Source organism: Pan paniscus, chromosome 1 (genome assembly GCF_029289425.2).
Source record: "Pan paniscus chromosome 1, NHGRI_mPanPan1-v2.0_pri, whole genome shotgun sequence".
In the NCBI taxonomy this organism is placed as follows: Eukaryota; Metazoa; Chordata; class Mammalia; order Primates; family Hominidae; genus Pan; species Pan paniscus.
In genome coordinates, this window is record NC_073249.2 from 99,324,431 (window position 1) to 99,351,143 (window position 26,713).

General features: G+C 49.9%; 2 protein-coding genes across 8 annotated transcripts; both read right to left on the reverse strand.

Annotated features, from left to right (window-relative positions):
• Positions 1-310: 310 nt before the first annotated feature.
• Positions 311-5,896, reverse strand: ECM1 (extracellular matrix protein 1). The gene is made up of 10 exons (XM_003817305.5): positions 5,593-5,896; positions 4,290-4,340; positions 4,109-4,210; positions 3,869-3,949; positions 3,689-3,769; positions 2,672-2,994; positions 2,038-2,412; positions 1,299-1,519; positions 1,059-1,146; positions 311-634 (listed from the first exon to the last, which is right to left on the reverse strand). The coding sequence occupies exons 1-10, from the start codon at positions 5,660-5,662 to the stop codon at positions 404-406; spliced, it is 1,623 nt and encodes a 540-aa protein (XP_003817353.3). The 5' UTR covers positions 5,663-5,896; the 3' UTR covers positions 311-403.
• TARS2 (threonyl-tRNA synthetase 2, mitochondrial) lies at positions 5,688-26,584 on the reverse strand. 7 transcript variants are annotated; one of them, XM_063605548.1, is made up of 18 exons: positions 26,372-26,523; positions 25,834-26,030; positions 24,801-24,924; positions 23,165-23,289; positions 22,380-22,497; positions 22,229-22,293; positions 21,403-21,481; positions 17,227-17,373; positions 16,947-17,045; positions 16,108-16,325; positions 15,194-15,356; positions 14,824-14,961; positions 14,565-14,642; positions 9,413-9,513; positions 9,116-9,217; positions 8,871-8,943; positions 8,144-8,258; positions 5,688-5,893 (listed from the first exon to the last, which is right to left on the reverse strand). In XM_063605548.1, exons 1-18 carry the CDS (start codon positions 26,435-26,437, stop codon positions 5,688-5,690), a joined length of 2,214 nt encoding a protein of 737 aa, XP_063461618.1. In that variant the 5' UTR covers positions 26,438-26,523. The 7 variants fall into 7 exon arrangements, with proteins under 7 accessions (XP_063461618.1, XP_063461623.1, XP_063461630.1 ...); XM_003817303.4 differs by lacking the exon at positions 5,688-5,893 and adding an exon at positions 6,270-6,947 and having other exon boundaries at positions 26,372-26,584; XM_063605553.1 differs by lacking the exon at positions 9,116-9,217 and having other exon boundaries at positions 26,372-26,501.
• Between the last annotated feature and the right edge of the window lie 129 nt (positions 26,585-26,713).

Genomic DNA, 26,713 nt, shown 5'->3' on the forward strand with positions numbered 1-26,713 from the left:
CATATCTTCTTTGAGTCCTGATAGCTAGCTAACAAGGTGGCACTCCTTTCAAAATATGTGAATAAATTCAAGATGGCAAAGTGACGTCAAGCTGTTTAGTTATGGTCCCATCCCACAGCCTGTGAACATCTGCTCAGTGAAGGGGGCAGGGCCGTGGGCCTCAGGGGCCAGGCACTGAAGGAAATACAAGCAGGCTTAGGAGGGTGTGTTTGTCTGTGATGTGTCTGAAAACGCCAGTGCCCTCCTGGGCTAGGGCACCAAGATCCACTTAAAACACTGCGGGTGAGACATTAGATAGACAATGAGGACACCAAATCCAAGAGGTGTTTACTGTAATGAGTGTTCAGAGGGGTGGGGCAGGGTGGGGTTCCCCCCATCTGACCCTCTAGGGCTCTGGGGTGACTCATTCTTCCTTGGGCTCAGAGGTGGAGCTGATATTTGTTCCTCCAGTTGAGCCCTGCTCCCCCTGGCCCTTGGCGTTCTCAGTGTCTCCAGACACTAGAGCCACGTTCCTCAGATAATTCATGTTGAAGCAGTTGACCTGTTCATCCCCAGGACTCAGGTAACAGCAGAGGGCAGGGTCTCGCCAGAAGTTACGTCGGGGACCACACAGATCATTGATGAAGGTTAATTTCTGATGAATGAGAAAAGTAAAACAGATGATGGGGTGGGGAGGTGGTCCAAGGACAGATGTAGATACTTGGGTGCCAAAGTCCCCCTTTCATCAGCTTCTACTGCTCTCTCCCTCGTTCCCCTCCTGGGGCCCAGAGAGAGTGCAAGCCTGCCTTGCACAGCTGGATTCCTTGTGACTGACAGATGTGTACATCTGGAAATGCCAGAAGCTTGTGGCCCGGAGAAGGCATAATAGGAACTTAGAGATGGGGAGCAGGCCAGGTCAGAGTGAAGACTTTTCTGGAACCAAGAAAAAAACACCTCCCCCACTAGTCATTATAACCAAAGGCTGGTTTGAGGTACTAAAGAGAAGGGGTGGCCTGCAGTTCTAGCTCTTTCCCTCCCCTCCCCTGCATTCCTCCGGAGACTAGACTCCACACACTCACCTCCTCCTCTGCACAGCAGGCCTGTTCTGGAAATGGCAGGTCACAGCAGCGGGCAGTCATGTTGTGGATCAGCCCAGGAATATGTTTACTATGTTGGTGTGAAAGGGGCAGGGGTTAGGGTCTTTGGGCATCTTCTGGCATCAGATGGGGTTGGGATATCATGATTTTGCTTTTCCCAAAGGTGTCCCAAAAGGAAGTTTTCGGGAAAGGAAGAGTGGGGAAGGACTAGGCAAGACTTACTGCTTGGTGAGAATTCTTTGGTTTCCACAGAGGTGGCCCATGAGGTTGGGGGTGACTCGACTGATGTCAATGGTCAAGATGTCCCGGTCATAGTTGGGGTAAGGAGCCCGACGGGCAAAGCACTCATCCCGAGTAGGGCTGGGAGGGTGGCGGCAACACAAGTGGTGGTGGGTCTTCACAGCATACTCCCGGTCACAGTATTTGTCAAGGGTATCCTCCCACTGTGGACCAGAGAGAGGGAAGTCAGAAGCTGGACACTTGGCCCCTTCTCTCCTGACCATTGACTTCCCTTATCGTCCCTGGCAACTAGATGAGGGGCTCCCAGCCCGAGGGGCCCAAAGGGAATGGCAAAAAAGTAGAGGGTTAGGAGGCAACTGTTGATGTGTGGGCTTGGGAAGGTGGACGGGTGGAAGCCTGGATGAGGTTCCAAGCTGGTGCCGGGAGATGAGCTGGAACAGTGGATGGAGAAGGTCAGGTGAGGCCAGAGCTGGACGGATGGATGGATGGTAGACAGATGCGTGTGTGGATCATGAGTGGAGGAGGCCAGAAGTGTAGTACGAAGCTCAAGATGAACAAACTCAGGTGACAAACACAATGGATGGACGGACAGCCACAAGCAGATGAACGGGTGGACGCACTCACAGCAGGGGGTACATGGATGGATGGACTGGCAGGATCAGAGGTCGAAGATGGGCAGGCAGGCAAACAGGCTCTCGGGGAGGCTGGGACGCCCACTTACGGCCTTCCATGTACAGGTGTGATTGTTCCCCTGGCGGCAGCAGCGCTGGAACTCCCTCTCCAGCTGGATCAGTGCCAGCAGCTCCCTTTGTAGGGGGTCAGTAGCTGGCAGGTTGCGTGGCACAGAGCGGAAGCGCCTCAGGTGGCAGATGTTCTTGATATTGTCCAATGTGGGCACCCCAGGAGGGAAAGGCAGCTCAAGACCCGAGGAAATATCAGGCTGATGGCTGGGGCAGGCCCGGAGCTGGTAGTGTGGCTGGGGAGCTTCCTCCTGGAAGCAGGAGAACCGAGCCTCCCCCTGCCGCGTGCAGCACCAGTGGGGTCGGGTCTTGACCGAGAACTCGGCCTCACAGAATCGGCTCATTGCTTCCTCCCACTAGAGCAAGAGGGGAGGATCAGCCCACTTTCCACATTCCTGCCTTCCTCCCAGGCTCCAGGAAAGGACACTGGGCAGGCAGATAAAAAAGAAACAGTGGTTGTCCTCCGCTCCCCTGGCACATTGGGGAGGCCCAGGGTAGGGCCAGTGAACGGGACCTGAGGTTCCTCTAGACCCAGGCCTAGTGCTCTAACCCTTAAAACACACATACTGTCTGGGGGTTAAAGGACACCCCCCGGCATCAAGAACCCAACCTTACCACAAGTTTGGCACACTCTAGGCGGTTTGTGTGGCTGCGGCAGTGGCAGCAGCGGGAATATCCAATCTCCAGGAAATTGAGGGTCTCACCCTGGCGAGTGAGGTGGGAGTAGCTGGACTGTGGTAGGTTCCAGGGACCATATACCACATGCTGACGGTTAGGAAGGCAGATTTGGTTCAGATTGTCTGGAGAAGGCCGCCCAGGGGGGAAGCCATCCAGCCGGTGGCCCCAGCCCCCTTGAGACCGGTCCTGTTGGCAGTGCTGGGCTGCATTCCAGGACTCAGGTTCTGGATGGCTCTGGTCCCCAAATGGAGCTGGCGTTCCTGGAATGGGGAAAACAGTGGGAAGCGGGGACATGTGAAGGAACCCACAAAGGCTGGATGAGCTGGGAGGATTGAAAGAATCTGGGGTGGAGGAGAAAGGGTTGGGAGGATATAGGGGAAATGAGAAAGAACAATTTGTGGCTCTTCCTTTTAAAATAACTGAAAGGAAAAGAGAAGCGAGGTGTGAAAGGTGTCAGCTCACAGCCTGCCCCCACCTCCTGCTGCTTCTCAAGGCTCGGGCTTCCTGCTCCTCTCCCCAGGGTCCTGAGCACTAAGGCAGGAGGATGGACAGACCAAAGCTGTCACTCACCCTCTCTCGGCATGGATTGGATGATTATCTCCTCCTGATATGGAAGAGGTGGGTCTACTGGGGTAGAAGGAGTAAGCAAAAGCCATGTTGGGATGGCCATCTCTAGCAGAGAAAGCCTGGCTAGTTTACATGCACAAAGAAGAACTCAGCAGAGAAGCAAGTGAAAATAGATGCTATTTTTGCACATCTAATCACATAACTTTCTAAAACAGGTATGTCCTCAATTTTACAGATGAAGAAACAAAGGCTTGGAGAAGTATGTAACTTACCCAAGGTTATACAACTGGTGAGTGGCAGAGCCCACCGTCTTGTCTGCCCCGAAGCCCATGCTCTGGGGGAAGGCCATGAGGTAAAGGTGGGTAAAGAAGAGAGGGAGCTGCTTACCTTCCTTCTGTTCATTGGGGTGCTGGAGAGAGGGCAGCTCTTTTTGGAGGGGGACAGCTTCCTGAGGGAGAGGGGGACCCACTGCAAGATAGGGGTGAGGGCACCAAGGAGCAGGGATCAGCCTGGTGTCAACAGGATCCATAGTGGGATAGAGGTGAGGGAGGGTGGGCAAGCGCTCACCTTCCTTTTCAGCAGGGAGTTGGGCAGGTAGCAGCTTTTCCTGTTGGAGAGGGGTGGCCTCCTGAGAGGGAGGGGGCTGCACTATAGAAGGGGGAATGTGTGAGCAGCCCACCCTTTCGCCTAGCCAGGGCTGGGAGTGGGGGCGAGGGCCTCTTCCCTCCTTCCCACCTGAAAAGTGGGATATAGGCCAGATTAGAAACCTGGAGGGTCACTGAGGAGGGCATGGGGTGGTGACCTTACCTTGACTCTGTCCCTCAAAGGGAGGGCCATGCTGAGAGGAGTCAGGGTGATCCATGGGGAAGCTTCGGGATAGGGGTGGGGAGGGGGGAGCTGCGTAGCCAACTAGAAGCAAGAGGGGAGACATCAGAGCCCACAGTGCCTCCTGGAGTCCCAATCCCATGCTGCTCCCCCAAACTCTTACCTTCTTGAAAGTGCTCTGGCCTCAGCTGCCTCTGTCCTGTAGCCGTGAAGCCTGGAGGGAAGAAGGGCAAGTCAGGGGCCACTGGGAGGGCCTTCCCTGGACTTCAGCAAGGGATGGGGAGGCTGTGGAGATCAAGAGTGTAGGCCAGACAAGCAAGACACGAGATGCCCCTCTGTATTCACCTGCCCCGTGTCCCCTAATCCTCTCCCAGCCCCAACACACCTAGACATGACCAGCTGGGTTCTGAGAAAGCCTGTGGCGGTCTGATAGCTCCACCTCTACTGGCTCAGAGGTTGGGCCTAAAGGGAGTATGGCATACGGGATTGGGGAGGGAGGCCCTCATTTCCTCTGCCAGCTTCTTTCCCTCAGGGCTGTGGGTTGTCCTCCCCAGTCTCTGCTGGGATGCGTCTCTAGCTTTCAGAGGAAAAAGTCTGGACCTTGAGCTGGTTGGAGCCTACCCAATCCACCTCCTCCACCCACCCTCCTACTTCAGGCCCTTGAAACATCTTTAGGCCTTTGGTTAAGGAGGCTTCCTGAAGGTTGAGTGCTTCCCCTTCAGCCAGTCTCAGCTCCGCCTTAGTTTAGGTCTCAATTTAGGGCCTGGGGGACTGGGACAGGCACAGGGAAGGGTCACTTGTAGGTGATCTGCAGACACAAAAGACCAGGAGCTGGGAAGAATGATGGCATGGGGCTTCACAGAGAAGTGGACAGATTTGCTGACATCCTCAGCAGCTTCCTGCAGGAGTGCCCTGGGTGGTTTTTTTCCTTTTCTTTTCCTTTTTTTCTTAGTTTCCACCCACAGCATTGAGGGGTTCCTGTTTTGTTCAGGCATCAAAGCAGATAAAGAATGTGTTTGTGCTGGATGGAGGGTGGCTCTGTGGATGGACACCCCTCAACTCCTCTAATCAGACAGGGAGTCAGTCAGGCTTGCTGGGCCAGCAATCCGGTTTTGAGCAGCCTGGGGGCCCCTTTTCCCTCCCTTGCCTCTCCCACCAGCCACCTCCCTACATCCTCATCAGCAGGAGACCCTCACTCTGTGAACCCACCCCCCACTCAGTTGTCTATTTGACTGGGATTCTGTGTTTCTTGGCAGCAGTTTCTAGGAACCCCTCTCCTTCTGTGCCCCTGCTCTCTGCCTCCTTGGTTAAAGGCTCCACTGGCCTAGGCCCACTTTGGGCCTGCTCAGAAAAGGGAAGCCAAACGGAGAATCACTCTGCTAGTGATGAGCCGTCTGGGATGCCTGGACCCAGACCCCTGCCATGCAAGCCCAGACCCCCTCCTAAGTGCTGATCCCCCAACTCACCTCCCTCAGAGGCAGCAGAAGCAACAGCCAAATAGGTCAAGACCAAGGCTGCTCTGGCTGTGGTCCCCATCCTGGGGCAACTGACCACTGGATACTCAGAGGTGGGTCCTCTCAGGCAAGTCTGGATGTGAAGGGCCGGCCACTGAAGCTTGTCTGGTGGCTGTTACGGTTGTGAGCTTCAGGACCAGCTCTTCTTTTATAATTGTCTGGTGTGATCTCCCGCCCTCCTCAGCTTCCTGCCATGACTCAGTCCCAGCTGCTCCTCCTCTGGAAGCCACTCCTCCCAAAGTCACCCTGAAGCCTCCTCAGAGGATTGAGAAGAATGGGACTGATTAGAGGAGAACATTCTTATGACCTTCAAGAGAAACTGATTCAGAGAATCAAGGAGCAAGAGGTGTTTGAGCCCCTAGTTTGTGCCTCAGTTTCTCCATCTACATGCTGCCTTCTGTGGAGAGGGGATCTGCCAACTCATGAACTGGGGTTGGGGAAACAGGGCACAAAGGAGTTTACAGCGGGGAGCAGGAAACCTATCCAAGGGATCTCCCCTACCAGTGTGAGGTCTGGACTGTCCCTTTTCAATTTCCCTAACTCTCTGGGACAAAAAAGAGGGAGACAAAGTGGAACATCCTTTTATCCCACCTCTCCAGAGTCAGAGATGAAGACATATGACCAGCAGCTTCCAGTTTGTATTTATTTATTTATTTAGAGACAGAGTCTCGCTCTGTCGCCTAGGGGAGTGCAGTGGCGCAATCTCAGCTCACTGCAACCTCCACCTCCCGGGTTCAAGCGATTCTCCTGCCTCAGCCTCCTGAGTAGCTGGGACTACAGGCGTGTGCCACCATGCCCGGCTAATTTTTTGTATTTTTAGTAGAGACAGGGTTTCACCGTGTTAGCCAGGGTGGTCTTGATCTCCTGACCTCATGATCTGTCCGCCTCAGCCTCCCAGAGTGCTGGGATTACAGGCATGAGCCACTGCGCCTGGCCAATTTATTTTTTTTTGTAGTTTCATTCTCCTCACACCCAAACAGCTACAGCTTCCCTCCTTTTGTGGGGTCCCCAAACCAAGTCTCTTTTCAGGAGAGCAGACATGTGCCTCCACACAGTTCTGAAGTTCTGGGGGCTCCACACTGTCAGCTGGGTTGGGGTCTCCCATGTGAGGGAGGCTGATGGCACTCGCAGGTTTTTGCCTCATCTATGTACAAAGGCTCAGAAAATTTCTTCGGCATTTGGGACCCTCGTGTTCTGTAGCTCCACCAGTCGCTGCACAGCCTCAGGCAAGTCCCACTCCCCAAGGCGACGATTATCTCGAGTCCGAATGTTCACTGTTCTCTTACTTTGCTCTTTCTGGCCAACCACTGCAGGTAGAGGAAGTTTGGGAACCTCAGGGCAAATTCACCCACATGGAACAGTTTCTTTTGCTCTGCAGAAACTTGAGAGACCTAAATCTTTAGGAAGGGTGGGAGCAGAGCCCAGATATGGTTCACAGAAAGGAAGTATTCAGCTGTGTCTGCTAATACTAAATGACCAGTCCTGCTCATCCTGAGGAGACAAGGAAGTGCTTCAGTCCCCGCAGGCCTTATCACTTCTGGTCAAGAGCCCCAGGGTCAGAGACATAAGAGTCAAGCAGAGAAAGACAAACACTGAGAACCCCACAGAGAGAAAGTGTGTGTGTGTGTGTGTGTGTGTGTGTGTGTGTGTGTGTGTGTCAGAGACATTAGAGTCAAGCAGAGAAAGACAAACACTGAGAACCCCACAGAGAGAAACTGTGTGTGTCTGTGTGTCTGAAGGGGGTATTAGAGCAAATGGAAGGTGGCAGGAGTGGTGTGGCCTTCACACTGCCCCGCCTCCCCCCAACCACTCTGACCCTTAGAACAGTTTCCTCTCATCAGTCCCACTCTGGCTCTTGGTGTCTGTTAGGGCTGGATTCACAGAGTGAGGGGCCTCTGCTGAGGAGGATGTATGCAGGGGCTGACTGGGCGGTAAGGGAGGGAAAGGGGCCATGTACAAGTCCCTGGGATTGCAGCACAGCTTGCTCTGGGTGCTTGTGGGGAGAGTGGGGTGTGCAAAACTCAAGAATCAGGTAATCTGGCTGAGGAGTTTCTGCTCCTCGCCTTTGAGATAGAGCCCTGAACCCTGGAAAATGAAAAAGGGAGCATGGCAGTGCCAGAATTTTCTCCCTAAGGCCTTTCTCCTCATCCCTTAGGGCTGATTCCATCTAGGTCTAAAATAAACAAGGGTAATTAACGCTGTATTAACCCTCCCGTCCCTTTCTCTCTGATGCTCCCTTGGTTAATTAACCTAACAGACACCAACAGCTAGAGTGGAGTTAAAAAGAGGAAAACTATTTTGAGTGTCAGAAGTGGTTATGGGGAGGGCAGGGCAATGTGAAGGAACACAGGGCCCAAATGAGTCAGGTGTCCTGAATCCTGGCTCCTACCTGCTCAGGTAATGAGCCCCAATTAACCCAAATGTGCATTACCAGACTTGGTAAACTTAACAGCAAGAATGCAGACGGCAGGTGGGAGAACATTGGCTCTGAGGTTCAGCTTACCAAACTGAAAATTGTAGTGGGCAAGCTGGGCCCGGCGGATTCTCCGGCTGAGGGTCAGTCCAGAGTCTGCATCCAGGTCACTGACCAGTCCGGCAGCCCGCAGGCTCTGCTGTGCCTGCAACAGAGGTTTGGTGACAGGAAGTTAATTTACTGGAAAGTTAAGGAGCTAGAACAGTCTGATGCTCTTTTCCCTCAATGCCCCCATCTGTTCCTCCTTTCCCTGCCTCGGGGCTCTCCACTTCTCACCAGCAACCTCTCCTCATTTCATCTCCACATTGAGGCCTCCTCCCCATTCATCCCCAACCCCACAACCTTTCTGCCTCCTACTGGAGATGACCCCCCAGTTATTCCGTGGACTTTGCCTTCTAGCCACTGCTCTACCCAACCAGCTGTTTGACTCTGGTACCATCCATATCCTCAATTCTCTCTAGAAAGGAAAAATAAAACTGTGTACTCAATCCCAGTTTTGTGCCAAGTGCTCTTTTGGTGGCTTTCAACATTTGTTAATTTGTTTAATTTTCATACATCTCTACAAGGTAGGCATTAGTCACATTTTTTAGATACAGGATTTCCAGCATCTAGGACAGCAGCCACTCGAGCCCAGTCTTGTGGCTGCGAGGGCTGTGCTCCTTCCTCTACCACCCCTGCGGCCTCCTCCTGCCCACTGCAGGGCACCAGACTCTCTACTGGACCTGCTTCTGCCCCCTCCCTTACCTCAACTCCTTACCTCTTTGGCGTATTCCTCTTGCTCACTCTCCACAGGGATGACCACCACCTGGAACGGGGACAGCCACAGTGGCCTGGTAGGGAAAGAACAGATGATGGCAAATTAGTCACTCTGGCTCTGGCCAGAAGTGTGCTTGTATGGAGCAGACTTGAGAAGGAAAGAGGCTGGCATATGAAGGGGGACAGGATCTGGAGCATAACTATCCGGTTTGGGGCCAGAACAGAAATCCAGGTCAGAGGTCTCACCATTTCCCCCCGCAGCTTTCTGCCAGCACTCCCAACAGTCTTTCCACAGAACCGAGCACTGCTCGGTGAATGAGGACTGGACGCTCCAGGGCACCCGCCTGCCTTGAAAGGAAAAAGGGGGGGTGGATGGAATGGTGGAAGTATCACGAATTGTGTACCCAAGATCACCTTCCAGTTTTTAAGAAATATTCAGCTCTGGCAGGAGAGGGTGTGGAGGGTTTAGTTTTTAGGGCCAAAGGCAGAAGGACTTATTCCATGCACTGTCAAGGGAAAAGAGGATAGGGCAAGGTTTTATACCCCTTATACTGGAGGTCAAATCTCAGGGGCAGTTGGAAGTCAAGCTGAATTGTCCCACACTGATGTGGCCGGCCCAGGGCATCGTGGAGGTGCACGTCAATCTACAGGAAACAGATGGGAAGGCACGAGATAAGCCAGAAGCACTATCCAGAACCACTATCCTCCATTACCTGTGCCATCCCACCCTTTAACCTACCCTCATCCCGGGCTACTACCTTCATCATGTCACCTAGCTCTATCATACGCTACCCCTCCACTTCACTCTACTCAACTCACTCTGGCAGTAGTTCTCAGCAGCTCTCTCCATCTAATAATGGTGTTATAATATTACCTGATGTCCACACCCTGGCCTCTCAATTCCTTGAGCTCCTCATCTCAGAGATCTTCACCACCACCCATCTATGGCTACACCCTTTATCCTGTCATCTCCCCCAATGGCTGTACCTCTGAAACTGTCCATCAGACACCCTACTCTGATTACTGTCTCTTGGTCAGCCAGCTCTGACAATTATTCCTTTTTTTTTTTTTTTTTTGAGACAGAGTCTCACTCTGTCACCCTGACAGGAGTGCAGTGGCACGATTTCAGCTCACTGCAGCCTCCGCCTCCCGGGTTCAAGCGACTCTCCTGCCTCAGCCTCCTGAGTAGCTGGGACTACAGGTACATGCCACCATGCCCAGCTAACATATATATATATGTATGTGTGTGTATATGTGTGTGTGTGTGTGTATATATACACACACATATACATACACATATATATACACACATATATACATATATACACATATGTACACATACATATATACACATATACACACACATATATACACACATACACACATATATACACATATATACACACATATATATACACACACATATATATACACACATATACACACACACATATATATATATACACATATATGTGTATTTTTTTTTTTTCAGTAGGGATGGGGTTTCACCATGTTGGCCAGGCTGGTCTCAAACTCCTGATCTCAAGTGATCTGCCCACTTCGGCCTCCCAAAGTGCTGGGATTATGGGTGTGAGCCACCACACCCGGCCATGACAATTATTCCTATTAATGGCACTTCAACCCACCGGTTCTTTAACTCCTCTTTTTCTCTCCCATCCTCAGGCCCCTCCCACCTTTGTTTCTTATCCCATGAAGCTGTACCATTTTCCCTAGTTCCCTTTGTGCCATTCATTGTTCTTCTGCACCTTAGCCTCCTACATCTTTGGCCCTGCAAGAGAACTGCTCAGTGCTGCCCAATATGTCACAAACCACACAGATGCAAATGCAGAGATTGATGCCACCATGGAAGTCAGTATTTCGAGATTCAGGTGGTCCCTGTCTGCTGCCAGCAATCCTTTGGATTGCCCTAATAAGCTCTATGCTCTGTTCTCCTCAGGGATTTTCCAGCTTTTTGCTCTCTCTTTTTATAGCAGTATCTGAGCCAGCAACTTATTAGACTGATTCAACATAATACACACTTTATGACTGTTATCTCTGTAACCTTAAGCACATTGTTTAACCTCTCTCAATTCTTTTCTTAGTAATAAAGATATTTTATTTGCCTACTGTTATTGCTGAAATAAATCAGAAGACACACTTTCATTACTGTTAATATTTTAATTTACTAACTACTTAGTGAAGCAGGTAAATAAATACCATATGCTGGAATAAACACTTGGGACATAAAAATGAGAATACACATGTTACCTGAATAAAAGACCCCAACACAGTCAACAGCAACTTTGAGTACTCAAAAGATTTTAGCCAGGCAAGGCACATGGCCCACTCCTGTAATCCCAGCACTTTGGGAGGCCGAGGTAGGTGGACCACCTGAGGTCAGGAGTTCGAGACCAGCCTGGCCAACACGGTGAAATGCCATCTACTAAAAAAGGGAATACAAAAATTAGCTGGTGTGGTAGCGGGTGCCTGTAATCCCAGCTACTGGGGAGGCTGAGGCAGGAGAATCGCTTGAACCCAGGAGGTGGAGGTTGTGGTGAGCCGAGATTGTGCCACTCCACTCCAGCCTGGCGACAGAGTAAAACTCCGCCTCAAAAAAAAAAAAAAAAATTAGCTGGGCGTGGTGGTGCACACCTGTCCCAGATACTCGGGAGGCTGAGGCAAGAGAATCGCTTGAACCTGGGAGGTGGAGGTTGCAGTGAGCCAAGATCCGCCACTGCACTTCAGTCTGGCAACGGAGCAAGAGTCTGTCTCGGGGAAAAAAACAAAAACGAAAAAAACGCTGGGCAAGATGGCTCATGCCTGTAATAATCCCACCACTTTGGGAAGCCAAGGCGAGCAGATCACCTGAGGTTGGGAGTTCAAGACCAGCCTGGCCAACATGGTGAAATCCCATCTCTACTAAAAATACAAAAATTAGCCGGGCGTGGTGGTACATGCCTGTAATCCCAGCTACTCGGGAGGCTGGGGCAGGAGAATCGCTTGAACCTGGCAGGCAGGGGTTGCAGTGAGCCGAGATTGCGCCACTGCACTCCAACCTGGGCGACAGAGCAAAATTCGGTCTCAAAAAAATATATAAAAATAAATAAATAAAACAAAACAAACAAAAAAAAGATTTTAGCTATATAACAGTTTTTGAGTAATTTCCTTTCTCTTTTTATTTATTTATTTTATTGAGACAGGGTTTTGTTCTGTTACCCAAGCTGGAGTGCGGTGCCTTGATCATAGCTCATGCAGCCTCAAAATCCTGGGCTCAAGTGATCCTCCCACCTCAGCGTCCTGAGTAGCTGGGACTACAGGTGCCCACCATCACATCCAGCTAATTTTAAAATTTGTTTTAAATTTTTTGTAGAGACGGCCGGGCGCAGTGGCTCATGCCTGTAATCCCAGCACTTTGGTAGGCCGAGGCGGGCAGATCATGAGGTCAGCAGATCAAGACCATCCTGGCTAACACGGTGAAACCCCATATCTACTAAAAAAAAAAAAAAGAAAAAAATTAGCCAGGCATGGTGATGGGTGCCTGCCTATAGTCCCAGCTACTCGGGAGGCTGAGGCAGGAGAATGGCGTGAATCCAGGAGGTGGAGCTTGCAGTGAGCCAAGATCGAGCCACTGCACTCCAGCCTGGGCAGCAGAGCGAGACATAGTCTCAGAAAAAAAAAAAAAAAAAAATTTTTTTTGTAGAGACGAGGTCTTATTATGATGCCCTCTTACTATGTTGCCCAGGCTGGTATCAAACTCCTGGATTCAAGTGATCCTCTCAGCTCAGCCTCCCTAAGTGCTGGGATTACAAGAGGGGGCCACTGCACACAGCCTTTTCTTCATATCTTCAGCCCCCTCACTGACAACTCTCCTCTTCTCCACTCTCATTTCAGCAAATGATCCTGCCTCATGAAGAATTCAGATAATTGATACCATGGGATGGGAAGAGCCTCAACTTCCTGTTACCATGCCTACAAACTTCCTTGCATCTACCTTCAGCCTTTCCTTCCACCCTGGATACAATGGCAATGGTGATCCTTTCTATGAAGGCTTCTCAATCCTACCTTAAACCTCTCCAGGAACTTCCCTTTACAACAACTTCTCCCTCCAAATAGACTTCCTCTCATTATAGCATTTATTTTATTTTTCATTTTATTATTATTTTTTTGAGATGGAGCCTCACTGTCGCCCAGGCTGGAGTGCAGTGGTGCGACCTCGGCTCACTGCAACCTCCGCCTCCTGGGTTTACAGGTGCCTGTCACCACACTGGGCTAATTTTTGTATTTTTAGTAGAGACAGGGTCTCAAACCCCTGACCTCAGGTGATCCACCTGCCTCAGCCTCCCAAAGTGCTGGGATTATAGGCGTGAGCCACGCCCCCGGCCTGTTTTATTTTTACTTTTTGGGATGGAGTCTTGCTCTGTTGCCCAGGCTAGGGTGCAGTGGTGTGATCTTGGCTCACTGCAACTTCCCAGGTTCAGCGATTCTCCTGCCTCAGGCTACTGAGTAGCTGGGACTACAGGTGTGTCCTAACACCTCACCCGGCCAATTTTTATATTTTTAGTAGAGATGGGGTTTCGCCACATTGGCCAGGCTGGTCTTGAACTCCTGACCTCAAGTGATCCACCCACGTCGGCCTCCCAAAGTGCTGGGATTACAGGCGTGAGCCACCACACAGGCCTCATTTATTCATCTTCTAACTCCACCCTCAGGCCCTACTTTACTGAAAATGGTCCTTTGAAATCCAGCAGCCTTTTTACTAAATCCAGTGGACACTTTTCAGTCCTTTTTTCCCCTTGACTTCTTTTTTTTTGAGAAAGGGTCTCACTCTATCACCCAGGCTGGAGTGCAGTGGGGCGCAATCTCGGCTCACTGCAGCCTCTACCTCCTGGGATCAGGTGATCCTCCCATCTCAGCCTGCTGGGTAGCTGGGACCACAGGCACAAGCTACTGCACCCAGCTAATTTTTTTTTTTTTTTTTTGGTAGACACAGGGTCTCCCTGTGTTGCCCAGATTGGTCTGCCATGTGTTTTCATCCTTATCCCCAGCCTCTGCCTACACTGTTCCCTCCTGAAACACACCTTTACTTGGCCAACACTCACCTTTCAGATTGGGAAGTGATTCCTGCAGGACACCTTTTGTAACCTCCCCGAGTAATGCTAACCCCAGCTAACGTGCTCTCTTGGTACCTACACAGCACAGATCTCGCAGCACTGATATGGCCTATTTACCTTCAGCAGCCCTCACTAGATTGTAGATGCCAAGAGGGCAGAAAGTATATTGTTTTTCTTTATATCCTACGTAAGTTTAAAAATATTTCTTTGTGGCCGGGCGCGGTGGCTCACGCCTGTAATCCCAGCACTTTGGGAGGCCGAGGGGGGTGGATTGCCTGAGGTCAGGAGTTCGAGACCAGTCTGGCCAACATGGCGAAACCCCATCTCTATTAAAAATACAAAAAAATTAGCCGGGTGTGGTGGCGTACACCTGTAATCCCAGCTACTCGGGAGGCTGAGGCAGGGGAATTGCTTGAACCAGGGAGCTGGAGGTTGCAGTGAGCTGAGATCACGCCACTGCATTCTAGCCTGGGTGACAGAGTGAGACTGTCTCAAAAAAAAAAAATTCTTTGTATCTATTAAATATTTACTAAAACAAAGCAAAAAATAAATAAATACAACACTAACCAGGGTCCCAAGCTTACCTTAGGTCCATAGAAGGCACCATCTCCAGAGTTGAGGTCCCAGGGTTCTCCAAATTCCTTCAGGGCCTGTTTAAGGACCTTTGAAGGAATGAGACAAGAGTGGAATACATCATCTTAGACTTCAAAAGCAACACATCCGGTCAGTCCCCAACAAATGACCCACTCACCAGATGCCTCTGAGAACCTTGATTACTGTATTCTCCACTCCTTCCCACCAGAGAGTGGTTTATCTGCCTCTATTTCTCTACCTCCTACTCACCTGTTCGGCCTGGTCCCAAAGGCAAGGGTCCCCCAGGAAGCCAGATGGCCGGGTGGACAGTGCCAGGCGGAAGGAGAAGCCAAGAACGGCATAGACGGAACGGAGGAAATCAAGACAGCTTTGGATCTCTGCTTCCAGCTAGGGGCAGGAAATAAGGGTCAGTGAGCTGTGAGCCCGCTAGAGATCAGGGATGCTGGCAGTTTGAGGAAAACAAAGGGCAAAAACAGAGAGGAAGCAGAAGCAAGCTAGGGGTAGAATGTAGCTGAATTATAGTACATACAGGGGGCAAATAAAGATCAGGGGTTTGCAGGTTCATAGGGAGAAAGAAAGGTGGTTTAGAAAAGCTTTGGTGGAGCCAGGGAAAGGCCACCTGATCTGTTGTACAGAAGATGTGAGCGTCATCCTGCTGGAAGCACCGCAGTCGGGTCAGTCCCCTCAGACCACCAGAGGCTTCGGCCCGGTGTAGAGCCCCAAAGTCAGCTAGTCGCAGGGGCAGTTCCCGCCAGGATCTGGGCCGGTGGGCGAACATCAGGCTGAGGTTGGGGTGCAGAGGGGTCAGGGCCATAGGGAGGACTAGCCCCCGAAGACTGCTCCTCCACCCAATCTGCTTGCCTACTTTCTCTGCACCATCTGCTATAACCCTCTCCAGCCTCAGCACATCCTCCCACTGAGTCCTATCAATCCCACTCATCACAGTCTGAGCCCTGAGGTTCAAAAGTGGATTTCTCAGTAACACAATAACAGACATCGTTTACCATTTCCCTGTTCTGTGATGGTCACTGAGCTGAAGGAGAAGCCTTAGATAGCAACTTTAAGGAGACTGAGACCTAAAGAGGTAAAATGAGTTTCCCAAATTTACATGGTTAGCTAGGGGGAAGACTGTAGGCTCAAATCGGTGTCCCAATACTCTTTCCAAGGTGCTTTCTTTTTTTTTTTTTTGAGATGGAGTCTCGCTGTGTCACCCAGGCTGGAGTGCAGTGGCGCGATCTCGGCTCACTGCAAGCTCCACCTCCTGGGTTCACGCCATTCGCCTGCCTCAGCCTCCCGAGTAGCTGGGACTACAGGCGCCCGCCACCGTGCCCGGCTAATTTTTTGTATTTTTAGTAGAGACAGGGTTTCTCCATGTTGGTCAGGCTGGTCTCAAACTCCCGACCTCAGGTGATCCACCCGCCTCGGCCTCCCAAAGTGTTGGGATTACAGGCATGAGCCACCGTGCCCGGCCCCAAGGTGCTTTCTATTATTTAATATTTAGCAACCTGATTGTAACCCTAGCTCCCAGCTTACCAGTGTGCAGGGCAGTTCATAGGCTTGAGGGCGAGTGTATCTGTGATATGCCTGGTAGAATCGTCACTCTGGGAGCTGGGAGGCCTGTCAGAGCCTGGGGGCTGCACGGCAAACATGTCTTCCTGATAATGCTCCCAGTGCCCTGACTGTTCCCAGAGCTTCGTAGAAAACAGTGTGGGAGTTTTCACCTCGGAGAAACCACGATGGGCATACTCAGCCTGGAGAGGAGGGTACAGACATGGAAGGTCAGAGTAACTGGAAGGAAAGCAGGTAGGGTGTCAGCTGTGTGATCTTCCTGGGCCCTCAGGCCATGCTGATTGCAACCACAACCTATTAAATACCAGGTCCCATCTCTATGCTCCCCAACTGCAGACCACACAATTGTAGTATTAAAGGTCACCAGCACTTTCAATATTTATGTTTATGATTCCAAACCAGCCCCCCCGCCTTTTTTTTTCTCTTCAAGACGGAGTCTCACTGTATCACACAGGCTGGAGTGCAGTGGCTCAATCTCAGTTCACTGCAACCTCCCCTTCCTGGGTTCAAGGGATTCTCCTGCCTCAGCCTCCCCAGTAGCTGGGACTACAGGCACAGCCACCACACTGGCTAATTTTTTGTATTTGTTTTAGTAGAGACAGGGTTTTGCCATGTTGGCCAGGCTGGTCTCGAACTCCTGACCTCAGGTGATCTGCACGGCTCAGCCTCCGAAAGTGCTAGGATTATAGATGTGAGCCACTGTGCCCGGCCCCAACCCCCATCTTTTAACACAAACACCTTAGCTTCTTCTAGTCCCTCAGCCCCTCCCTGGTCTTCTTTCCTCTAGACCTGGGTCCCCTTACCCTGATAAACGCCACTAGTGCATTATACACCCTTGTCCCTCGTGGCAGGAAGAAGCAGCTCCCAGGGCTCAGTTCATGGAAGAAGAAGAGCTCCTGTTCCTGGGGTCAGGAATAGCAATATTGGGTCACTTCAAGGGCAAGGAGGTGGCTTTGGAACTCAGAACAACTGACGGAGCTGCTCAGTCTGTGTGACTGAATCTGCTCCCAATTTCATAATCAGGTTCTGTCATCTCTCTCCAACCCTTATCACCATCCCTCCCTATCTTCCCAATCCCTGTACCTTCCCAATGCGCCGGTGGTCCCGCAATTCTGCTTCCTCCCTCCATGCTTCCCAGGCCCTCAGCAATTCTGTTGTGGGGAAGGAAATCCCTGACACTCTCTGCAGTGTCTCTGGGGCCCCTGAAGACCTCCATAAGGATGATGAGTTCTGTGTGAGGACATAGGGGATCAAAGGAAAGATGAGGACTGAAGGCCCCCAACCTTTTTCAAGACTCATATGATACTCTCAGTGTTAAGTGTCACAGGTATGCCTCTTGACAACAATCCCACCAGTAGGATGAACACCTCCATCCTCTAGACACCCTTCTTCTAGATTAAAGTGTTGAAATTGCCTGACTCTTAATTCCTACATACAACCTGGTCAGGCCTAACCTTACCTTGCCTTCTCTTTTTCTCCCCATTCTCATTACCCCTTTACTTAGTTCCTTCCCATTCTAATCAATGACTGCTTAGAGGAATAACCATAAGCTCTGGTCAAATGTCAGTCTATTCCTCCATTTATCAATATCCTATACAGCTGCTAGAAAAGTCAGTCTTCTATACCATATCCCATTCCTGGCCACATGAAATCCAAAAGCCTCTGCCTGCTCTCTCCTTTAACAGTACTAATGAGCCGGGCGCGGTGGCTCACGCCTGTAATCCCAGCACTTTGGGAGGCCGAGGCGGGCGGATCACGAGGTCAGGAGATCGAGACCATCCTGGCTAACATGGTGAAACCCCGTCTCTACTAAAAATACAAAAAAATTAGCTGGGTGTGGTGGTGGGTGCCTGTAGTCGCAGCTACTCGGGAGGCTGAGGCAGGACAATGGCATGAACCCGGAAGGTGGAGCTAGCAGTGAGTCGCGATCGCACCACTGCACTCCAGCCTGGGCGACAGAGCAAGACTCCATCTCAAAAAATAACAAACAAACAAACAAACAAACAAACAAGTACTAATGAGAGGCCGGGCGCAGTGGCTCACACCTGTAATCCCAGCACTTTGGGGGGCTGAGGTGGGTGGATCACAAGGTCAAGAGTTCAAGACCAGCCTGACCAACATGGTGAAACCTTGTCTGTACTAAAAATACAAAAATTAGCCAGGTGTGGTGGCACGTGCCTGTAACCCAGCTACTCAGGAGGCTGAAGCAGAAGAATTGCTTGAACCTGGCAGGCAGAGGTTGCAGTGAGCCGAGATCGGGCCACTGCACTCCAGCCTGGGCAACAGAGCAAGACTCTGTCTCAAAAAAATAAAAATGAAATAAAATAAAACTGTTAAACAGTACTAATGAGAAACAGTCTATACGTGTGTGTGTGTGTATATATACATCTGTCACCCAGGCTGGAGTGCAGTGGCGCGATCTCGGCTCACTGCAAGCTCCGCCTCCCAGGTTCACGCCATTCTCCTGCCTCAGCCTCCCAAGTAGCTGGGACTATAGGCCACCACCACCACACTCGACTAATTTTTTTTTCTTTTTTTTTTTTTTTCTTTTTTTGAGACGGAGTCTTGCTGTCGCCCAGGCTGGAGTGCAGTGGCGTGATCTTGGCTCACTGCAGGCTCCACCCCCCAGGGTTCACGCCATTCTCCTGCCTCAGCCTCCCAGGTAGCTGGGACTACAGGCGCCCGCCACCTCGCCCAGCTAATTTTTTGTATTTTTAGTAGACAGGGTTTCACTGTGTTAGCCAGGATGGTCTCGATCTCCTGACCTCATGATCCGCCTGCCTCAGCCTCCCAAAGTGATGGGATTACAGGCGTGAGCCACCACGCCCGGCCACACCCGACTAATTTTTTGTATTTTTAGTAGAGACGGGGTTTCACTGTGTTAGCCAGGATGGTCTTGATCTCTGGACCTCGTGATTCACTTGCCTCAGCCTCCCAAAGTGTTAGGATTACAGGCGTGAGCCACCACGCCCAGCCCCTATATGTATATTTTTTGAAACAGAGTCTCACTCTGTTGCCCAGGCTGGAGTGCAGTGGTGCAATCTTGGCTCACTGCAACCTCTGCCTCCCAGTTCAAGCAATTCTCCTGCCTCAGCCTCCTGAGTAGCTGGGACTACAGGTGCATGCCACCACGCCCAGCTAATTTTTTATTTTTAGTAGTGACGAGGTTTCACCATGTTGGCCAGGCTGGTCTTGAACTCCTGAGCTCAAGTGATCCGCCCAACTTGGCCTCCCAAAGTGTTGGGATTACACGTGTGAACCACTGCACCTGGCCGACAGTCTATATTTTACAGCACTTTTTAACTTTTCCTTTTTCCTGCATTAGTTGGTTTTCATTATCTTTTTTTTTTTTTTTTTTTTTTTGAGATATTGTCTCGCTCCGTGGCCCAGGCTGGAATGCAGTGGCACAATCTCAGCTCACTGCAACCTCTGCCTCCTGGCAGAGTTCAAGTGACTGTCCTGCCTCAGCCTTCTTCATAGCTGGGATTACAGGCGTAGGCCAGCACACCCAGCTAATTTGTGTATTTTTAGTAGAGACAGGGTTTCACCATGTTGGCCAGGCTGGTCTCGAACTCCTGACCTCAAGTGATCCGCCTGCCTCACCCTCCCCAAAGTGCTGGGATTACAGGTGTGAGCCACCATGCCTGGCCTGGTTTTCATTATCTTTATGAGGTGAATTTACTGGTAGGACAAAAAGGAATAGCCTCATTTTATAGATGGGGAAAATAAGATTTACCCAAGGCCACCGCGCCACGGGGTTTTGCCATGTTGGCCAGGCTGATCTCAAGTGATCCACCCACCTTGGCCTCCCAAAGTGCTGGGATTATAGGCATAAGCCACCATGCCCAGTCTAAGTTCAGAGCTTTTTGCTCTACACATCTGCATTTCCCCTTGCTCCCTTGTAACTCATCCCATTCCATCTAGTAACTCATCTTGTCCAGAACAGTATTTTCTTTTCTTTCTTTTTTTTTGAGACGGAGTTTTGCTCTTGTTGCCCAGGCTAGAGTGCAATGGCACGATCTTGGATCGCCACAACCTCCACCTCCCAGGTTCAAGTGATTCTCCTGCCTCAGCCTCACAAGTAGCTGGGATTACAGGCATGTGCCACCACGCCCAGTTAATTTTGTATTTTTAGTAGAGACAGGGTTTCTCCATGTTGGTCAGGCCGGTCTCGAACTCCCAACCTCAGGTGGTCCACCCACCTCGGCTTCCCAAAGTGCTGGGATTATAGGCGTGAGCCACCATGCAGAACGGTATTTTCATAAAAAGCATGCCCTTCACTAAAGGTATTCTCCCTGTGCCTGTCAAATGGTGTTCATCTTCCTCCTGGACCATGCCCCCTCTCTCTACAACCCTTCCCTGTATAACCCATCCAGCTTGCTCACACCCTCCTGCTCCACCCCTCCACCCCCCTTAATACTGACATCATATTACGGCATCTGAATTGGCTTCTGGGCCCTAGCAGGCTGTCCAGTGTGTGCCATCAAACTGGGGTTTTTAGAATGTGGGGACAAAGTTTCTTTCTCCTGTATTCCCCGCTCAGCTTATGAGAGTAAAGAAAGGGCTTACAGGGCCAGGCTCAGTGGCTCATGCCTGTAATCCCAGCACTTTGGGAGGCTGAGAAGGGAAGATCACTTGAGATCACCCTGGCCAACATGGTGAAACCCTGTCTCTACTAAAAATACAAAAAGTAGCTGGGCATGGTGGTGCACACCTATTATCCCAGCTACTCGGGAGGCTGAAGCAGGAGAATTGCTTGAATCCAGGAGGCAAAGCTTGCAGTGAGCCAAGATCGCGCCACTGCACTCCAGCCTGGGCGACCGAGAAACTTGGTCTCAAAAAAAAAAAAGGGGGTGCCGACAGAAAGTATCACCTTCCGATTCTCCTGCTCATCCCAGTGAAAATAGGAATTTTTTTTTTTTTTTTTTTTTTTTTTTTTGAGATGGACTCTCGCTCTGTTGCCCAGGCTGGAGTGCAGTAGTGCAATCTCGGCTCACTACAACCTCCGCCTCCCAGGTTCAGGCAACTCTCCTGTCTCAGCCTCCCGAGCAGCTAGGACTACAGGTGTGCGCCACCACACCCAGCCAATTTTTGTATTTTTAGTAGAGACGGGGTTTCACCATATTGGCCAGGCTGGTCTCAAACTCCTGACTTTATGATCCATCTGCCTCAGCCTCCCAAAGTGCTGGGATTACAGGCGTGAGCCACCATGCCCGGCTCAAAATAGGAATCTTAACCTAACTCTGTCCCACAACTGACCGATAGCAGCTTCAGTCCTCCAATCTGTCCAGTATGCCGAAGGTGGGGGCCCTGGCAAAGGTCAACCAATGTGCCACACCTAGGAGAAAGAAGAGGCCAGTTAGTGATTTTCAGAATCTTCAGCTTCTAGCTTTCTCCCTCTCATGGTCTTTAGCTGACAGAAGAGGTGAAGAGAAAGGAACTGTCCTACTGAGAGAGGGCAATGGCAGATAAAAATCAATTCCCCGGCAGGGCGCGGTGGCTCATGTCTATAATCCCAGAACTTTGGGAGGCCAAGGTGGGTGGATCACGTGGTCAGGAGTTCGAGACCAGCCTGGACAATATGGTGAAACCCCGTCTCTACTAAAAATATAAAAATTAGCCAGGCATGGTGGTGCACGCCTGTAGTTCCAGCTACTCGGGAGGCTGAGGCAGAAGAATTGTTTGAACCCGGGAGGCAGAGATGCAGTGAGCCGAGATCGCGCCACTGCATTCCAGCCTGGGTGACAGAACAAGACTTCATCTCAAAAAAAAAAAAAAAAAAAAAACTAGCCAGGCATGGTGGCACATGCCTGTAATCCCAGCCACTCTGGAGGCTAAGGCAGGAGAATCACTTGAACCCAGGAGGCGGAGGTTGCAGTGAGCCGAGATCGTGCTACCGCACTCCAGCCTGGGAGACAGACCAAGACTCCGTCTCAAAAAAAGAAAAAAAAAAAATCAATTCCCATTCCCATTTCTTTTTCTGGAGCAACACAAATTACCTTCTATCTTTTTTCCCTTATCGCATTTCTGGCCTTCTTCAATGCTTCCCCACCTCTCTGTTTGCCTTAATCTTGACAACTCTTACCCATATACTGTTGCTGTTGGACCTGTCACTTTCTCCTCAATCAAGTGAAGCTTAAAGGGGTTATCCTGGAAAAAGGTAGAAGGGAGATTGAAGAAAAGTGTTTATTCCCACAAAGATGTCCTGGAAGAGCCACCTCTTCCCTCCACCCCACCTTGAACAACTGGCGAAGCTGATCCCGTGAAGCCTCTAGCCTCCGGAAGGGTCGAGCAGCAGCTGTAAGTTCCTGGCAAATCCGCTCCAAAACAGGCAGCTCTGAGCCCCGGATTGTCCTGGAAAGAGGAGAATTGGTTGGGTTGCATCCTATGAGGTGCATCAATCACCTGGGTGACAAACCTGTTGGCTAGCGGGTAAGGTCCTGTCCTTCAAGAGAAATCTAGAGTTATAGGCAAAGACAGACAAACTCAGAGAAAATATAAATAGGAAATCAGGTAACAGATATTACAGCTGGAGAAAAAGCTCTATGCATGAAGTTAAAAGTTGAATGCAGGAAATCTGGATAGACAAATTTAGAACAATAGTAATGAGGGCGATTAAGTAAAACTTGAATTTATGAAAGCTAACAAGTAACAAAGTAAGTTGTTTCTTCTTTTTCTTTTTGTTTTTTTTTGAGAGAGTGTCTTGCTGTGTCACACAAGTTGGCTGCAGTGGTTAAGATCATGGCTCACCACAGCCTCAACCTCCCAAGCTCAAGTGATCCTTCCACCTCAGCCTCCCAAGTAGCTGGGACTACACGTGCACCAGCCAAGAAGGTAAATTTCAAGCAAAGTTAGAAGAGGGACATGGACTAGCACAGAAGGAGATACTAATGTCATAGTTGAGACCTAGAGAAACCCTTCTCCTCCAGCTTCCTCATCCAAATGGAGCATGCCCAAGGCCCCTGAAAAGAGCCTCAGAAACCATCCCAGAATCATTCTCCTCCTTCCTTTCATTACTCACCTCTCCTTTCCCAGGAAGAAATCATGGTAAAAGCCATATTCTGTACTTGGACCTCTGCAGAGAACAGCACCTAGGAATTGTTCAGCTGCTGCCCCCAGGACATGGGTGCTGGAGTGCCAGAACACCTGGGTTCACAAAAAAGGGGTTCACAAGTTCATAAACTTCTCCCTTAACCCCTAGATCTCTGAGCTCTTCCTCACAAAAGCTGGTAGGAAAGCCGGTATGGTTCTTCTAGGAATAACTACCACAAAATGGGGATCCTAGATTTTGGGGGTGACCACTAAAAAGTAACAAGCTTAAAAAAAAAGGCTGGGCACAGCAGCTCATGCCTGTAACCCAAACACTTCAGGAGGTCAAGGCAGGCGGATCATCTGAGGTCAGGAGTTCGAGACCAGTCTGGCCAACATGGTGAAACCCTGTCTCTGCTAAAACATACAAAACTAGCCAGGCATGGTGGCGTGTGTCTGTAATCCCAGCTACTCAGGAGGCTGAGGCAGGAGAATCACTTGAACCCGGGAGGTGGAAGTTGCAGTGAACCAAGATCGCGCCACTGCACTCCAGCCTGGGTGACAGAGTGAGACTCCATCTCAAAAAAAAAAGACTGAATAGAAAAGAAAGAAGGCCAGTATTTTTTCTTCTTTCAGTGCATAGAAGCTCCAGCCCCACCCCTCAATCCTTGGTGCTTCCCAGTTCCAAAGCATAGAAGCTGGAGGCCAGTCAATCTTCTGCTGCTCCTGTAAGCTTTTAGGGCTTCAGAATAATTTTTCTTTTTTTTTTTTTTTGAGACGGAGTCTCGCTCTGTCGCCCAGGCTAGAGTGCAATGACGCGATCTCAGCTCACTGCAACCTCCGCCTCCAGGGTTCAAGCAATTCTTCTGCCTCAGCCTCTCAATTAGCTGGGATGACAAGTGCTCACCACCACGCCCAGCTAATTTTTGTATTTTTAGTAGAGACGGGGTTTCTACTATGTTGGCCAGGCTGGTCTTGAACTCTTGACCTCAGATGATCCACCTGCCTCGGCCTCCCAAAGTGCTGGGATTACAGGCGTGAGCTACTGTGCCTGGCCAGAATAAGCTATCTTCTTAACACAGTGGTTACTTAGGTCTCTGTTTGGTCTTTTAGTCCTATTTTTTTCTGTCCCAACGAATCTAGTGCGATATATTCCTCTTGGATTTGGTCACTATTTACACATAGATGGCAGGAGAACTCTATTTTTCTGGATCCTAATAGGCAAGGTCTGTGCTACCTGAGCTGACATGAAGAAGACAAGGTGGGGAGGTGACCAGGTTGTTTGCTCAGCTGTATAAGCCATGTTAGAATTGAATATACACTACAGATGACTTATAATGTACGTGCTCAAGAGTTGAGGGGGCTGAATTTACATATTTATCCTTTCGTTTTTCAACATATCATCTCTCTCCCTTTCACTAGCACAAATGTTTGCTTAATAGATTGAAGCTAAGTTAAAAACTTTCACCATAAGTTTCCTAACCAGAAATAGTCAAGACAGTCTGTGGTAGGTCTCCCTCCCAACTGCAAATGGAGAAACTGCGGCAAAAGAATAAAATGTTAGAATTTCCTGCTTCAATATCTCTTGGTTTAGTAGTCACTGTATTCCTGATAAGAAAGAAACTTACTGCTTTCCCCTCTGGGGAATCGAATGTCAGAAATCTGAGGTCAGAATCTGTCTCCAAGGGCCGCTCCAGATCATAAGGTTCTCCATTCACTTGAGCAGCCACTGCAGTATCTGCCAGTGTTGAACTTCAGCAGTGGAAGGTGGGGATGAAGAAAAAGACAGGGTTACAAGGCACAAAAAGGGAAATATCACATGTTCTGATTCCTATATGAGAGTTTAAAAAGTTGATCTCACAGTGGTAGAGAATAGAGTGATAGTTACCAGAGGCTGGAAAGGATGGGGGAGGGGAGATGAAGAGGTTGGCTAATGGGTACAAAAATAGAGTTAGACAGAAGGAATATGCTCTAATGTTCCATAGCAGAGTTGGGTGAATACAGTTAATAATAATTTATTGTATATTTCAAAATAGCTAGAAGATTTGAAATAGTCCCAACACAAAGAAATGATAAATGTTTGGGGTAACAGATATCCTGAACACCCTGATTTGATCATTACATATTGTATGCATATATCAAAATATCACATATATCCATTCATATGTTCAATTATTATGTATCAATTATTAAAAAGTAAATTAATGATTTAAAACAGACAGGGTTACAATCCACAGTGGGGAGAAAGTTGCTCATCTCTCAGCAACTGTAAACTTGCAAAGGTGAAATGAGTTACCAGAGCAACAGAAGCTTTCATTTCTTTCCCCAATGAAAGGACAGAGACTCTGATGCAGAAACTAATACAGATAAAACAAATCTCAGGCCGGGTTTGGTGGCTCATGCCTGTAATCCCAGCACTTCGGGAGGCTGAGATGGAAGGATCGCTTGAGCCCAGGAGTTCAAGACTAGCCTGGGCAACATGGAGAGACCCCGTCTGTATAAAAGAACAACAACAAAAAACAAAAACAAAATCTTCAGGAAAGGCTATCTTAATGGGGATGGAACAGAAACAAGCAGACCAAGTTTTCTTCCCCTGCTCAAGTGAAGAGAAAGTAAAGGGGCAGAAGGATAATCCTGGTAGTTACAGGATGGGCCTGTTACCTGATCTGCCGGGCTAGTTGGTAGGGGGTTGTGTTCCATGCCACAGCATCAATTTTCTGGCCTCCAGGAAGTGATATCTTAATAGTCCGGGGTTCCTTCTGTGCCATGCTTGCTAATCTCTTTACCTGAGCAGCCCATAGCTCCTCAAAAAGGCCAAGCCGCTCTGCCAACCAGCGTGGAGGGGTCGACACAACTGCCTGGAGGGAAAGATATATTAGCAGGTAACACACGTCCCATCATTCTTTCTTAGAATTGCAGATGATGGCACTTTGGGATGGTTAAGTGGACTTCGTCCGAATTCCTACTTTTTAAGGGGATTGGGTGATACAAGACCCTAGGCTGGGGGTCCTTCGAGCTCAGAGCCCCCCAGACCGCTAACTCGAGAATTAGATAACGAGTTTAGATACGAATCCTTTTCTGGGGACTCGGAGGACCAGGGAGAGGAGGAGTGGCGTGAGGCTGGGTTAACATAAAAATTTGGGGGCTTCGGCTGGGCTAAGTCTGATGCGGATCGGAGCTTTGGGGGTGCCTCACGCACCGTGTGTAGCCTGCAAGCCTGTAAACCTTGGAGCCGGAGACACCGCCACCTCTGATACAGGGCCATGTTCCTTCACTCCAGTGCCTACATCCTCAAACAGATTATCGCCGCTTCTCCTCCACGTAATTCTTCATTGGCTTCTGGTCCAACAAAGTCCGTGTCTATTGGTTACTACAGCTGCCACTCTAGTCTGGCACCACCTCCAGGAACTCCGAAGAGGTACACCCTACACAGCACCAGCAGCGGTGTGAGTGGTTCCGGCTGACCGGAAGACCGAAAATGTAACACACCCTCGCTATCCCCCAGACCCGTGGCGTTTCAGCTGAAACCCAAAAATAGCAA

What these genes read in the sequence shown, in the direction of transcription:
- ECM1 (XM_003817305.5), bottom strand. Translation starts at nt 5,662, where the DNA reads ATGGGGACCACAGCCAGAGCAGCCTTGGTCTTGACCTATTTGGCTGTT. An exon ending in TTCTGCTGCCTCTGAGGGAG is followed by an intron (nt 4,341 to 5,592) that starts GTGAGTTGGGGG and finishes TCTTCCCTCCAG; the next exon opens with GCTTCACGGCTACAGGACAG. An exon ending in ACTCCCTGCTGAAAAGGAAG is followed by an intron (nt 3,770 to 3,868) that starts GTGAGCGCTTGC and finishes CCTATCTTGCAG; the next exon opens with TGGGTCCCCCTCTCCCTCAG.
- TARS2 (XM_063605548.1), bottom strand. Translation starts at nt 26,437, where the DNA reads ATGGCCCTGTATCAGAGGTGGCGGTGTCTCCGGCTCCAAGGTTTACAG. An exon ending in AGGCTTGCAGGCTACACACG is followed by an intron (nt 26,031 to 26,371) that starts GTGCGTGAGGCA and finishes CTTTCCCTCCAG; the next exon opens with GCAGTTGTGTCGACCCCTCC. An exon ending in CCACTACAATTTTCAGTTTG is followed by an intron (nt 5,894 to 8,143) that starts GTAAGCTGAACC and finishes TCCTCTGAGGAG; the next exon opens with GCTTCAGGGTGACTTTGGGA.